A 15,307-nucleotide genomic window follows, 5' to 3' on the forward strand; every position below is an offset into this window, starting at 1 on the left:
CACTCACTGTAGTAGTCTCGCCATGCTGCGCTATTTGCATATCTGTTGTTGACCAATACTGGCCACTCATGCCAGAGTAGCATCTGCTCCATTTGCACACTGATTGAGGAGTATCTGCAACATTTGCACAATCAACATTGTCCCAGATTATTGCGCTACTCGTCACTTTAAACTGCATACACTCCTTGAAGTCTCGGCGCCCTTTGCACAATAGTCATTGCACCGGACGATTGCAATATTAGTCATTTGAACTGCTCAAACTGCAAGAGGAATCTGCATCTTTTGCACAATTGTAAAAAAAAAAAATAATGTACCGACATTACCAGATAACTATTATCCCTTTATTGCTCATTGACTGTTTTTTGTCAATGTCTTTATGTCACAAAAGTGTTCTCTGTCATTTGACTGTCTGTTGTCGTACTAGAACGGCTCCAACTACCGGAGACAAATTCCTTGTGTGTTTTTTGGACATACTTGGCAAATAAAGATGATTCTGATTCTGATGTAATCTATGTTCAATTTTTAATAGTTCAGTGCAGAAATAAAACAAATATATATAGCACTGTAAGTCAGAGGTACATAATGTTTAATTATGAAAGTACATCATGCAAATCAGTTGTTGACATGCCATCTGGTTGCTTTATATGATTACACAGCAAACATGGTTTCTTTTCCTGAAATGCAATGCTTCTTTCTGTGAATTATGTGTTGTACATGTGGAGACCTTTGCTATTCCAATCTGCTTCCAGCAAACATTTCCTTCCTCAGCTGACAGCCTCGGGGTCTTATTCTTGGTATTTTCTGAAGGAGTATTCTTCTATTTAACCGGAAAGTAGGCCAAGAAGTTACATTAAAAAAAAGAAAAAAAAGAAAGAAAAAAGAAACACACTCAGATCCACCGCAGCACCAGCAGCAGCAGCACAGGCGTTTTTGTCCGGATCGTGTTGAAGCTTGATACGGACCACTGTTGTCATTGGAAGAAGTGCTGTTTTTGACCGGCCCCTCCTCCTCGTCGTCCTCCTCCCTGGCCGGGCCCCCCGGTCTCTAGAGCCGCCTCGCACACTTCAGTCCGGCCCGGGAGAGGAATGCGTGGGGATGCCGAGCGTCGCCGACTGTAGGACACCTACGAAACATCGACTATAGCACCGTAATGGACAGCCATGATCCGTATGTCCATTTAAGTAAGTACGCATTCTCGTATTCGACTTTTAAAGGCGTTTCAGCGAGCAAGAGGGAGACAGCTAGCGGGGGCAGTGCTGGAGGACTGTTCCCCGGCTACGGCGTCCTCTCTCTGGGATTTCACCACACGCAGCCTCGGTCCTATTGCCCCGGTGCTCCCCGCGTCGCGATTCTTTTTTTTTTTTTTTTTTTTGCGCTGTAAATAAAGTCAGGCTGGTCGTGGCGGTCAGGCAAGGTCAGAGGTTGGCATTTTAATTGCGCTTATGTAATTTATGGCTCCGCTAAAGCGTTTTGAGACTTAGACTTAGATGACTGCACGGAGCACAGAGAGGCGTCGCGTGAAAACAGACAGCAGGAACGGCCGAGGGGTTGTTGTCACAAACAAACTTGTGGCAGAAAGTGCCACCCGCCCCCTCCTCCCCACAACTTGGAGGGCATCCATCCCACGGACAGCGTGATGTCATTTTGCTAAGTAAAGCTTCCCTCCTGCTCTGACTCGACGACTTTGCCCTTGAACCAGCTGATGGCGCTCCCCCCCCCACCCCCCCCTTTGCCCTTTTATTCGTAGAATTGTTTATGTGACAGCTTTACAGCCCCGTGGAGTTGGGCAACACGTGGACCACAGTGAGCCAAAGGAGAGAGAGTGGTTTTGTGTGCTCACTACACTAAATTAATAAGTTGACTTAGACAATGTATATTTTTTGCTATCATCGTGATGTTTTCTTCTCTTGGTTCTTGTACTGCTGAATCAGAACGTGTGCTTTTGTGTGTGTGTTTGTGTGTGTGTGTGTGTGTGTGCAGGAGCATCTTATATATCTTATATCTTTTGCATGATTGTAGCTAAGTTAAATGCTAATAACTGATTTACTGCATTGTCTTGGCAAATGGATTTTTGGGTAAGAGACAATTGAGATATAATGTGCACACAAAATGCTAATTTGTGTGCACGAAATACTCATTTGTGACCACTTACTGTAATTATAAATTGTTGTCACAATATATACATTTGTGGTCACGAATGTCCACACTAAATAAATATTTTTGTAATGTGTGTAAAAAATATATAGTAAGAACATAATCAAATAGAATGAGAATAATTAAATTGTGTTTGTGTTCAAATTCTAATTCTGATTAGCCCACCAGTGGCAGTTTAGTGTTAGCATTAGCGGAGGCATTCTTGAGGCAAAGTTGCTTGGTAGTTTTAAATACAAAATGTGTAATTGTCTTTGTTTTATGTTACGTTTGACAGTAAACTTCAACTGGGTGTGACATTGAACAACTTAAAACCTCTTTTTTGAAGAACTCTTCATGTTGCTTAGTCTGAAGTGAGTTGAGTTCTCTGCCACCGTTCAGTTTCAGTCAAAGCAAAAAAATTGGCTGAATGCGGCTCTTATCTCGAAAAACGCAGAGGTCGGGTCACTTGTATCTCAAGGCACCACTATAATGTAATTTCTGCACACTTGGGTAAGCATTGAGCGCACCTTCTCTAAAACTGGTAAGGCAGAGCAGTAGTTCTCTAACTTTATACACTAAAAATACTTAACATAGCCCTCAAAGTACCACCATCATCCATCCATCCATCCATTTTCCATACTGGTTATCCTCACTAGGGTCACAGGTGGGCTGGAACCTATCACAGCTGACTGGGTGAGAGGCAGGGTACACCCTGGACTGGTCGCCAGCCAATCGCAGGATACATATAAACAAACAACCATTAACACTCACATTCACACCTACGGACAATTTAGAGTCTCCAATTAACCGACCATGCATGATTTTGGGATGTGGGAGGAAACACCTACGCAGGTAAGGGGAGAACATGCAAACTCCACATAGGTGAGGCCGGATTTGAACCCTCAGAACTGTGAGGCAGATGTGCTAACCAGTCGTCCACCGTGCCGCCATCATGTAGTCGCACTAGAACTGGTTTGCACAGCGTCTTTAAAATATGTTGAGCCATGGCACCCCAGAAGGCAGTCTCAATTCCTGCCATATACAGTATTTGCTGTTTTTCATGTGAATGTTTTATATTTATAGCCTGGAAGACATTTACTCAACACTGATGGTGGTACGTTGTACATTCAGCAGACTATCCTTATGAACTATTGTTTTGCAAGACTTTAACAGAGTGAAATGCTGTATAATTTATTTTATTGCACACGTTTTCTTGGCACAGGGCTTTTCGAGTCACATTTTTGTCCTCAGTCCATGTCCATGTGCTCTTTAGCTCTTGGGCCAAGGCACATATTACACTTAAAAAAAAAAACTCAAAGCACACCACCAAAGAAAACTTTCCCCAAAAGTATTAACAGTGTACTGAAATAATGATATTCTCATCTCAATTTACTCGCAAATGTAAGTTTATTTACGTACCTTCTGCCATCAAGTGGAAGATTATTAAATTGCTCTTCCTGTCACAATACGTTGTTGGCATAGATACAGGAGATACAATTAGGAGGATACACCGTTCTCTTTAGCTATAGTGCATCTTGTTTTATTGTTTAACTATGCAATGTTTTGCTGTCATCCAGTAGATACACCAATGAGCAATCCCCTGCTGCAGTGCCTTTTTGTCTCGGGAAGTAGAGAGAGTGTAACGAAAGATAATCGCGTGGCATTAAATAATAACACAAAATGGGTCTTTGAGCATAAAAAGCTTCATTATATATCACAGAAATCTCACCACCATCCAGAGGCTGATAATTGTTTCCATAACCAATGTGCCCCCCAGGGGTATGAAAAAGACATCTGGATGGGACAACATGTAAGGGAAGCTCAGGAGTGGTCGTTGATTGGATATGGAATATTTAGTGGTATCCCATATGGTCTGATTATTTTTAGTTTCAGAATTTCTGTCATCTTAAGGACAATAGCAGACGGTCAAATGCCATTGTCTGGATTTCAGTTGCACTTTCACCGTTCTTACGCGTTGTAGTAAATACAGTTGTACAATACGCTGAAAGTTCGGTTGTCCCAGGATGGTCTCCCTGCCAAGTTGGATTTTAGAAGCTTCTCCAGTCCGCAAACACACGGGTTTGATTCAATTCTTATTTTTCGCATGAGAATAATCTAAAATGAATGATCAGCAATCTGTAACAGCATCTTCCAAGCCCCCAGGTGGAATATTTCCCTTTTATGTAATTAAACAGAATATAATCCCTTAGAAAATATGTTTCTCGGATCTTCCACAATAAACAAATCATTCCTTACCGGGGCCATAAACAGGATTTATTTCTTGAATAGATGATTAAAATGATAAATTAATCTCAAATTTACCACAATGCGTGGTTTAGATGAAACAAAACCGTCTTGTGATCTGATTGCTTGGAGGTCCACTCATCTTTTCCCAGACATACTGTATGTTTCAGCAAACTTGATGCAGGCCCGCCCTAGGATTTGCAGTAGAATCAGATTTTTTTCTCTCTCAGCACTTTCATTTTTTTTCTCAAAATTTCCCATCCGCCGAAGTGATCCTGGACGAATACCCCCTGGCTGCCTTTGATGCTGAGAACTTATTTAAGAAGTCGTGACAGCGACGGCGAGTGAAAAGAGAGAACTATAAAAGAGGAAGAATCAAGGGCTAGGGTGTAGAAAGAAGTCGTCTGTTTGATGTGAACACCCGTGACTTTTGCCGGGGTTCACGCTCTGACTCAACACTTACAACCGGCCACACGTCCATACTGTATATAAAATCCGACTTGTAAACATTGCCAACATATAGCTCATTGTCTGGGGCCCGACCGCGACCATGCCGTCATGTGACTGCAAGAATGTGGTCGTTGCTGTGAGCCGGGAAGCCAGTGGAGCTTTAAAAACCTGCTTGCTGACTGCCTAGCCCTGCACACAGAGCTCCCCACCCACTCCCAAAGAGATAAATAAACCACACAGGTAGTGGGTGTGGCTCCTGGCAGGTTTACTCAAGGATTCTCGCTACTTGAGACCTAATGCATTAGCACACAATACATGCAGTAGTATGTAGAGTGTGTGTAGTTCTGTGTCAGTGGAAAAGGCTGCCTGACTGGATTGTGTGTGTGTGTGTGTGTGGGCGCATGTGCTTATTGTGGGAACAGAGTTAAGGGAAAGGAAGGGGGCACAGGGAGGTCATTCTCAGGGCTAATTGTCAGTAATTAGTCATTAGTGAAGAAGGTCAAACCCTTGATTTAATTCCAGATTTAATCAAGCAGAGGACCTTGGAAAGGCTGCAACGGTGTTTGTTTTTGAGGTGCATTAAGTCTTGTCTTCATTAATTGTGCAATAACTGCATGCAATCCACACAAACTCGCACTAGCACCATCCTTCTCAGTGTTATCTTGTTTTGAGTGCACTATTGACTGCCTCAGAGTTGTTTATGTATTTGAAAATATTTTTTTTCCCCATAGGAAATAAAGGAAGTATAAACATTTTCAGGTTCAAACTGTCCCCAGCACGGAACTCTTATTTACTCTACAGGCAGTGTTGTAACTCACATTTTAACATTCTTAACTGTCAGAAAAGTGGAGAAAATTAATTCACCACTTGAAAAAAAATAGCACACAGTATTCAATTATGAAGGTGTAATGCAAATTTAATTTTTCACGTCTTTTTTCCCCAATAACTGATACAGCAAAGCCAAAGAAAAAGACAAACACGTCCTAAATTAATCTGGCGTACCATGAATAAAAAAATGTTTTGGTGCAGGAATTTGTTCCAAACTGTACAGCCTCAGACCTTGTTGCTTGTTGGTATGTTGCAACATTTTCCATATGTCTTGACATAACTGAAAATTATCAAATACAGGGTGGCCCAAAAGTCACTATGCACTTCCCTTTTTCTATTTTGTTTCAGGTATCATTCGGACAGACGTGAAGCTATCAACATTTGACAGATAAGCATATTTAATGAGCCATTCTCAGTCTGAAGTCAGTACAGTTAAAGTTTTATCACGCACCGAAGCATCCACTGAATCGAGTTTTGTTGATGCTGAGTTCCAGTGCAGCCATCTGGATAGACTTTCTCTGGTTTTGCATGAATGCCTGCTCTATGAGTTCAGCGTTTTCATCAGTGGTGGTAGTAGCAGTCGTTTTGCTGCATGATTTTTCAAGAACAGATCCTGTTTTGAGGAACCGGCCATGGATAGCGTAAACCGGGTTACGCATTGGCGCAGTGTAACGACTACAAAGCTCAAACTGGCGCTGAACTGCATTCGGGGGCAGAAAAACGTCTTCTTTTGCAACGCTGCTCCAATGTCAATTGGCGAAGCATGGGCAAGGGAATGTCATGCTGACAAAAACTGTGAAATCTATGATATCAAATGCTAATGGACTCACGTTTGTTTGAACAATTAAAATGAAATTTTAAAAAAAAGTATATAGTGACTTTTGGGATAATCATAATAAAAACGTATATAGTGACCTTGTGAATAATATTAGAAATAACTGAGAGCAAATTAATTTCTTTCAAGGGTTTACCCACAAATCCCTTTTAAAACATTTGTTCAAAGTGTTCAGAGTATGCGCCAAATGTAGTGCTTGGGGTTAATTCACTGTGTTTTATGTGGGCCACGCCATTCTATTATAAAACAGAATGCATTTAAGGATTAATTTGACTTCCCCCGCTGGGATTTGTTAAATCTTGGAATGGTAGCATGCACGTCTCCTCCTTTTCTTGTCTTGCGTCGGGCAAATAGGGCCTCTTTTGCCAGGCTGCCGTCTGCGAGTGGATCTGATTACTGCTGATGGCCCTCATCCAAGCGCCGTATGGACATTTGATGCAGCCACACACAGGTGCACAGCACACAAGACAGTCTGTTGAGGTATGTGTGCTTTAAGTAGTGCACGTACAGGGCTTTGCTGCTAGCACCCCTCCGATGCTAATGTTTATTTATAAGGCTGGAAGGGCATCAGGTGAATTTTTGATATGATGGCAGGAGGCATTAAACAAGCAGCTGCACACGTCAGTCAAGGAGAGTTTGTATTCTCAGGTGATTAGAATTAATAAGTGTCTTGCAAACTTTACAAACTACTTTTTGCATCCAAAATTGAGCATCATTCATTCCATTTAAGCCAATTTAGAAATACAGTGTAGTGAACTGACTTGCGGGTTTTTCAAAATACAAGCCGTTGCTCAGCTGATTTTTTTTTTCTTTGACTTGCGAGCAAAATTTGAGATACGAGTGCTGTATGGTGGCAGTAAATCCAACTCACTTTACATCAAGTAGCAGTTTGGCAGATAGTGAAGAATTCTTCAAAAAAGAGGCTTCAAGTTGTTTATTGCGACCCCTAGTTAAAGTTTACTTTCAAACTAAACATAAAACAAAGAGAGTTCCACGTTGTGTATTTAAAACAACCACGTAACTTTTCCTAAAAGGCAGCTAGCTTAATGGTAACACGTAATAGCTTAATGCTAACACATAATGGGAAACACCATGGACAGGCTAACAAATAGCATTGGTGTCACGGTGTTATAGCCCTTTAAGAAACAGATATTTGAACACAAAAGGTGGGACAATGCATGTGGGGGAGGGACTGAAACGGATTAATGGCATTTTCGTTCATTTTCAATAGGGAAAATATGATTTGAGAAATCATTAAACTTGTATCTCAAGGCAGCACTGTATTTTTTGAAGTCCTGCTCTGTGTCCTTGGCCTCTTGTACCAAGGTTCAAATTAAATTTACATTCCACTCTTGGGTTTTGCGATTTATTTAAGTTCCCTTAGGCTTTAATGTGTATTGTTCACCATTGCCTTTAAGGTATATTTTGGGCACGTTTGCATCTGGCTTTTCGCTTTGCTGTCTGTTTACTTGACCATCGTCCAGCATTCTAACAAGACAATTCCTGACTTCCTGGAACGCTATGCATGAGAAAAGCTTGTGCCACAGCTAAGGACATATTAATAACCACAAGCACACGAGCAGGCGACCATCTTACAACTGGCCCATTTTTCTTCATGACATCAAAGAGAATTACAGATGCTTTGAGGGAGCTAGAACACTGAAGTGAAAATTCTTTAGCCTAGGGCTCTTCTTGTGACTTTCTTTTTTAACATCCTCAAGCCATTTGCCATACACTTCCAGCATGTAAAGAAGCCATAAGGCAGTGGTTCTCAAACGTATTACATCAAGTACCACATAAAAAAAAGTGCATCAATTAAAGTCTAAAAACAAGCAAATCTTAAAAATTACCAAACAAATTACAAATAAAACAAAAATTAATAACAAAAAAATTGCTAAATTACTGTAGCTACTCATAACAACTGAAAACATACACCTTACCTTTATGTGTTTTTCATTTGAGATGGAGCATTTTTGAATGCCATTAGCTTGTGGTTTTATGCTGACAAAAGACAATGCGCTCACCACAAATCGTACTTGAAGCTGTTGACATCAAACAATTCTCTTAAAGACCCTGTAATGTTAAATCAAAGCTTTGTTGCTAATTGATGAAAAAGCATGCAAAAACCGAGGACTATGTAGTATTGAATTGTGGAGATATAGCATTAAACTTTTTTTCACTATTTCAGTTTTCCCAATATTTTGGGCTATGGCTAAAACAGCGCCCAGTGATGCACTTGGGCCTCAGGCATGAACCCCCCCCGATCATAGCGGAACTTTTTGAGCGCCTTCGTCCGCATCAGCGGTTATCTGGAGCAACTGCGAGATTATTAGTTATTATTACTAGGCCCATTTCTACCTCACAGCGTGCAGTTAGCTAGCTAGCAATATCTACACCCTGAAATTGAGTCTTCATTGGATGCCACAATTTACAGAACAGTTTGGGGTTGCTATTTAAATTCCCAAGCAAGGAGGTTACACCGACGACGATCCTGCCAGCCGTTTTCTGGCCGAGAGGAGCCCCGGAAGCCTTTTAGCTCGTGGGCTAGCTGGTCATTTGCGCCTCTCGTTGCGGGGATTTCCATGCCGCCCGGTAGGATATATTCCAGCCACCGAAGGCTTTAATTTTCATGGCTCAAACATGTAGGAATGTGTAGGCATGAGAATGTCAATAGCTTGATTTTTTTTTCTCACAATTTTGAAGCCTCGGTTTGTATAGTTGGGGACTCTTTTAAACATCCAAATTTGGCAGGGTTGTTAACAACACTATTCTCTCTGATATGGGGTACTTAGATATACTTTATAGGGACTTGAAGTAAGGCTATAGATGGGGAATCAATTATTTCTCCAAATTTGTTAAGTCTTCATTAATGTCCCCTTGTTTACGTTCCTTCATGTTTCTGCTGCCCGTTTTTCTGACCAAGGTCTTTATCACACAAGAACTCGACCGCTGTGGACTTTACTTCTATTTACGTTTTTGTAGGGGTCAGACATTTTGCCACCATTTACAATGTAAACCCCAGAATATGCGTACCTCACTGAACCAAACATCACTGCTTGGTGGAAACGGCATATGAATATGTTTTTTTTCCCAGGTTTCCTTAACAACCTTTGGCTATGGAAACTGTCCTCGGTGCACTAACGTCTGATCCCTTTTAAGAAGCTGTAATTGGAAACTACCGGTTATACTGTAAGTGTGATCCCTCCCATCTCCACTCCTGACAGTTTTAATGCCCCCCATTTAATGCTACGCCAGACACCCTGTACTTTAACAGGTGTCCCTGCACAGTTTTAGACACAGTCTGAGGTATAGAGAGACATAAGTTGAGTGGGTGGCTGAAGAGCTGATTTGTGTCATCAGTTGGACAGCAAACAGTTCCTATGGGATTGATCACTTGGGAAGGATAATCTGGCTAATCTTGTAACCAGGGTTGATGGACTCCGCCTCTTTTTGCGCTCCACTGATACCCTCACTCCCCCTTCCGCCTCCTCCTCCTCCTTTTCACCATTCCTAAAAAGTAGCACGGATCCAGATTTTCCGCCTCAGAGTTTTCGTTTGTCAACGCACAGTCACTCAAGTACGACGCCGAGGACGGCGACTGGCGTCCTGCCAGTGCCACGCTCGCACCCGGAGGCATGTGGCAACCTGCGCCATCACCTGCAGCTGGAGGTGGCGCCGGGAGGGAGCTGGGTTATGGCCACTGTGAGTAGTTGAATTGGTGGATCCTTGTAGGAAATAATTAAGAGCAGATCAGGGTCAGTTGTGTGTTTTATTTATTTTTCTGCTCTGGGTTTTTCCCACGCATAGTTATACCAGCTAACGGATGCATTATGGTAATACCTCTAATCCCTGGACGCTCTTTATAAACTCATTTTCCCAGGGTACAAACTCTTGCAAATAATGTGAACTGCTTCTGTGCATTGGGTTTTCCATTGTGGATTAAACAGAAAACTAGAGGATGTTTCCTTTGATGGAGCACGGAACCATATTTGGTCATTTCAACATGATAATTGACAGTCGGGTCTCATGATTTTTACCGGCTAATCAGTGCGGGGGAAATTTTAAAATGCAAATGCTAATGAAATGCAAATTATAGTAATAATGAAAAACAAAAACATAGTTTTTAAATTGAAAAAAGAAATTAGATTAAAATGTGAAAAATAATAATATATTTGTAAAATTTGAATGACAATATATACAGTATATATTGCATATACAGTATATGTACAGATTTGTATTTTATTTTTTAATATTTCAAGGCCAAAGATTGAAGATGGAGGATGATATCAATAGGGAAATACAGCAGCTGCTGATTGATATTAGTAAATAAAAAATATATATTTGTAAAATTAAACTAAAAAATACTATGTATATGTTACACTTATACGTTCATTTATTTTTTTGTATTTCAAGGCAAAACGTTGTTTAATTAATTGCATTGGATTATACAGCATTTGCTCATTGATTTTACTTAAACCATAGATAACTCAGTCAGGCATGGTGAATAAGTGGTTTGCACATCTGCTTCACTGTTCTGAGGTTGGGGGATCAAATCCGGGCTCTGGCCTCCCCGTGTGCATGTTCTCCCCGTGCTTGCTTGGGTTTTTTTCCGTGTACTCTGGCTTCCTTCCAAAAACATAATTTCTGTTTATCCGTGAGTATGAATGTTTTTTATTTTTTGTTTTTTTGTTTTTTGTCATTATATGCCCTGTGATTAGCTGGTGACCAGTTAAGAGTTGGGGGTATTCCACGTCTCTCCAGCTCACCCGCGACCCTAGTCAGGACATCCGGCATAGAAAATAAATGGATGTCTCAGTCAAATGCTCACTTGTGTTCTCAACTGGGGGAAGCCTCCTTCCTAAAGGGACCCCCCCCCCCCCCCCCCCCTCTCCCGCACGTGTTGCCTCGTCCTTCACTATCTGTTTGTCTCTCAACACTCTTCTCTTCCTACTAACCCTCTCCATCCTGCTTTTCCTCGCTGTTCGCATCTGCTGTCCAGTCAGCCAGCATCCTTCCGTCAGCGCTTGTTCTGGTTTTGTTTTCCTCCTTCCTGTGTTTTAAAAGATGTGTTTAGAGGTGTTGACGTGAGCTCGCTTGCACACATACTGTACACGGCCAATTATCTGGCATCTGTGTTCGTCTATGCATTGTGCTCTTTTTTCTTAGTGTCCTTGAAAGAGCCATTGTGTTGATGTAAGTCATTGCTTTTCACATAGTACAGTATATATAAAAAGAAAATACTGTACTTACAAAAGCATTGGAGATATGTGCTTTACATTGTTAGCGACGATATGACCCCACTAATACCACCCATCCATCCATTTCTATACTCTTTATCCTCGTTTGGTTCACAGGTGAGCTAGAGCCTACCTATCCCAGCTGACTTTGGGCAAGAGCCAGGAAAGACCCTAGACTGGTTGCCAGCCAGTTGCAGGTCACATATAAACAAACAGTCAATCACAGCCACATTATTACCTATGGAAAATTTGGAATCGTCAATGAACCTATGTTTCTGGAATGTGGGAGGAAGCTGTAGTACCTGGAGAAAACCCACATAGGAAGGCCTGAGTAGAGATTCGATTCCTGCACCTTGGAACTGTGAGGCAGACATGTGAACCACTGGGACACCAAGCTGTCTTAAAGAACCATATGTGGTAATTTCAAAAATAAAAAATAAAATAAAAAATAAATAAAGAAATAAATACCATAGCTTCGGAACTTGTACATTGATTTGAATTTCCAGCCCGGAAACCTCTTGTTTTGTGTTCGTGCTTGTGTGTTATTAGTGTGTAGCGCATACTGTACATGTATTGACTTGGCTTCCTGAGCTTCTGCCCATTTCTCATTATCTGCTGTGAATTAGTTGTACAGCAGTGGCTTAAAAAAATAATTACACTTCACAATGGAAGAGCAAAAAAAGAAAAATAAGCTGTTATTTGTGGTTTGAAAGAAATACTGTCGCTGTCTGGCGGAAACCTATTATGTCCAAATATGGTTAATATGACATTTCTTTGTCTGTACCCACATTGTCTGTTATTTTTACCCATTGTTAACCAATTTAAAGTATTGGAAATAGCTGGAGAACAAATCGATTAAGTCTCTTAGACACTTGAACTGTCTGAGAAGTGTCACACACTCCCCATTTTCATCACTCTGCGGAAGCTGTGTACCATTATTCCGCCCAACTGCGACGATTGGGTAGATCAGTGGGTATCTTAGCGGATATCCACTAAAAGTAGAGCTGAACTATTACTACAGCATTAGAATAATATGACTAATTTGGCGAAATACTGTAGCTTTAAGTGCCAGTTAATTGGTTCTAACCCTGTTGAAATGAAAGTGCTAAGTAGGCTTTAAGTTTCACAGCAGCAAGCTGTCACAAGACGTGAATGAAACATCACATGCCAGTTTGCATGGTCTAATGTGGTTTGTGCCACAAGGATATAAGAAAGTACGGTCTGTGACAGAGCATTCTAGCTATTATTGTAAAATTGTGCATGTTGTTCCTACAATCTTAAAGGGTTTGCTGCCTAGAGGAAATGGCTGGGAGCCATTTCTAGCCATGACCTGCTCAGTGTATCTGAAGACTCGCCTTTATGATTTTAATATTAGCTGGCAAGCACATGCACATCATCTGTTCAAGAGACGCGTCATTAGCTTCCTCCAACAAATGACAATTTGACTCATTTCCAGTCTTGTACCACAATGTTATCACTGCGATTACAAGGAGTTGATGAGGTTCATGATTGTGATTGTATGGAGGAATTAATTTGTAATCTTCCCACAGGTTATTATATTTGTTCATTTAATTTTCAGCACCTTAGGCTTTATCTGTAGCAAGTTATTTTTAAATTGTACATGAGGAAGAAATTCAACATTTTCCTCTGAATGGGTGGTGTTGTAGTCACAAAGTCTTAGAGGTCAGGTCAGCCTGGGTGCGTGTGTTTGTTAATGTGTGCGTGTGTGTGTGTGTGTGTGTGTGTGTGTGTGTGCGTGCGTGTATGTTTGTCTCTCTGTATCATTATATTTGTTTGTACTGTGTTCTCCCAGTACATCACAGTTCACCTCTTGTGGATCCAGTGGATTGCAGATTTTTAAAAATATTCATATCGCGCAAAATTTTGAGTGTTTGCTGTAATTTTTTTCTAGTAAAATAAACACTTCTTAGCCTGAAAACAATAAAACAGTATAAAAAAAGAAACACACAAAATAAAAGAAAAAAAATCATTAAAACACAAAGTATTTCAAGGAATAAAATGTACATAGTGTACAGGACTACTGTGCATTACTGTATGTTTAAGAGTTTAAAGAAAGTAAGACAGTGTTTATAAGAGTATGCTAAAGGTTAACAGGAGTGTAGGGAAGATTAGCAGGAGTCTGGAGAGATTCATACAGATTTAAAATATGTATTCATAATTTTAAAAAAATGTGGACGCTACTTTTCACCTATTTTCACCTATTTCACCTGTTGCGGGCGTGGTCCAGAACCTAATCCAGGTGATAAACGAGGGATTACTGTACCTTCAATTACTTCCTAGCGTATATATGACAGTAAATCTTATTTCTGCATGTTTCATGACTGCACACATTCCCACATTTGGATTAAATGAACAGAAAGAGTCGTTTAAGCAATTTAAGATATGCTATAATGATGATGATATAATTTAAGATACACTTGTAAGGCCATTATTACAGTAATTAAGGATACATAGGCATATAGGTGGCATGGTGGGCAATATTTAGCACATCCACTTCACAGTTCTGAGGTCGAGGGTTTGAATCCAGGCTCAGACCTTCCAGGTCTAAAAAAAACAAAACATTAAAGTTAGGTTTATTGAAGACACTAAATTGTTCATATGTGTTAATAATGTGAGCGTGAATGGTTGTTTGTGACAGTTACACAAATATACACAAAAAAACTGAAATAGTCTTAAAAATCATCCCATGGCAAACCCTCACAGACTGGTCAGGAGATCAGTCTCGGAGTGAGTTGATTTGTGCTGTTTGTGTTTTAAACTTTTTATCAACCTTTATCTCGGCCCTGTTTCAGCCCTGGCCTCCACATCGATCCGCCACCTCGGTGTAAAAAGTTTCATTCTCGCGAGTCTGTCTATGAAGATTGAGAGGCCGTGTTTGGAACTTTGTGTATTCGGGGGACAGTGCTTATTTGTTGTTGTTGCATACGGTACTTGCGCTTCTACTGAATTTGTTCATTATTGCACTAAACAGAAATAGAAGGAAGGTTTGCTTTGGTAGAAAATAGAGCAGAGGTCGTTCATCTTCTTTTCAGGGAAAGTTTGTGTGTTCACTCGAGAGTTCACCACAGGGCAGAATTTTGGGGTCAAAGGAGTTCACTGGTGCAAGTTGTTTGTGTTATTGCAGCCGCATGGTTTGAGGAAAAACTATTTTCTTTTATAAAGTATATCAGAGAAATTAGAATCATTTCCAAAAGAATTATTCTATTGTGGCTTTTGAACATACTCAGAAAATGCATCAGTTGTGCACCCTCAGGGAAGATGTACCATACATTGTATTTGTGGTACAGGTCATTTATATATTTAACCTTTATTTATCCAGGTAAGGCAAATGAGAACAGATTCTCATTTCCAATGCCGACCTGGCAGCAGACAGCACACTAAAAGAAAGCAAATTCATTGAAAACAAATGGCACAGTGTCATATAGTTACTTAGTTACATTACATCGCATCATAGCACAAGGTAAATAAAAGGTGCAGTGATCATATTACATATTCCTCACTAACTTTTTAAGCAAACAAATAAGGTGAATTTTTGTGTTTGTCACAGACCGTTTCAATT

The 15,307-nt window shown here is 40.6% G+C and overlaps 1 protein-coding gene across 5 annotated transcripts in view; it reads left to right on the forward strand.

The window, feature by feature from the left end:
* Nucleotides 1-931: 931 nt before the first annotated feature.
* Nucleotides 932-15,307, forward strand: part of rxrgb (retinoid X receptor, gamma b) — a 40,220-nt gene continuing 25,844 nt past the window's right edge. For 2 of the 5 annotated variants that reach the window (XM_061683718.1, XM_061683719.1), the window contains exon 1: nt 10,044-10,192. In XM_061683718.1, coding sequence (XP_061539702.1) covers nt 10,126-10,192 — 67 coding nt within the window. In that variant the 5' untranslated portion in view covers nt 10,044-10,125. Of the gene's footprint in view, nt 1,182-6,923; nt 6,942-9,655; nt 9,680-10,043; nt 10,193-15,307 lie in introns of those variants that run through there. The other 3 variants (XM_061683720.1, XM_061683721.1, XM_061683722.1) reach the window with 3 other exon arrangements.

This window comes from Phycodurus eques, chromosome 8 (genome assembly GCF_024500275.1).
Source record: "Phycodurus eques isolate BA_2022a chromosome 8, UOR_Pequ_1.1, whole genome shotgun sequence".
NCBI lineage: Eukaryota > Metazoa > Chordata > Actinopteri > Syngnathiformes > Syngnathidae > Phycodurus > Phycodurus eques.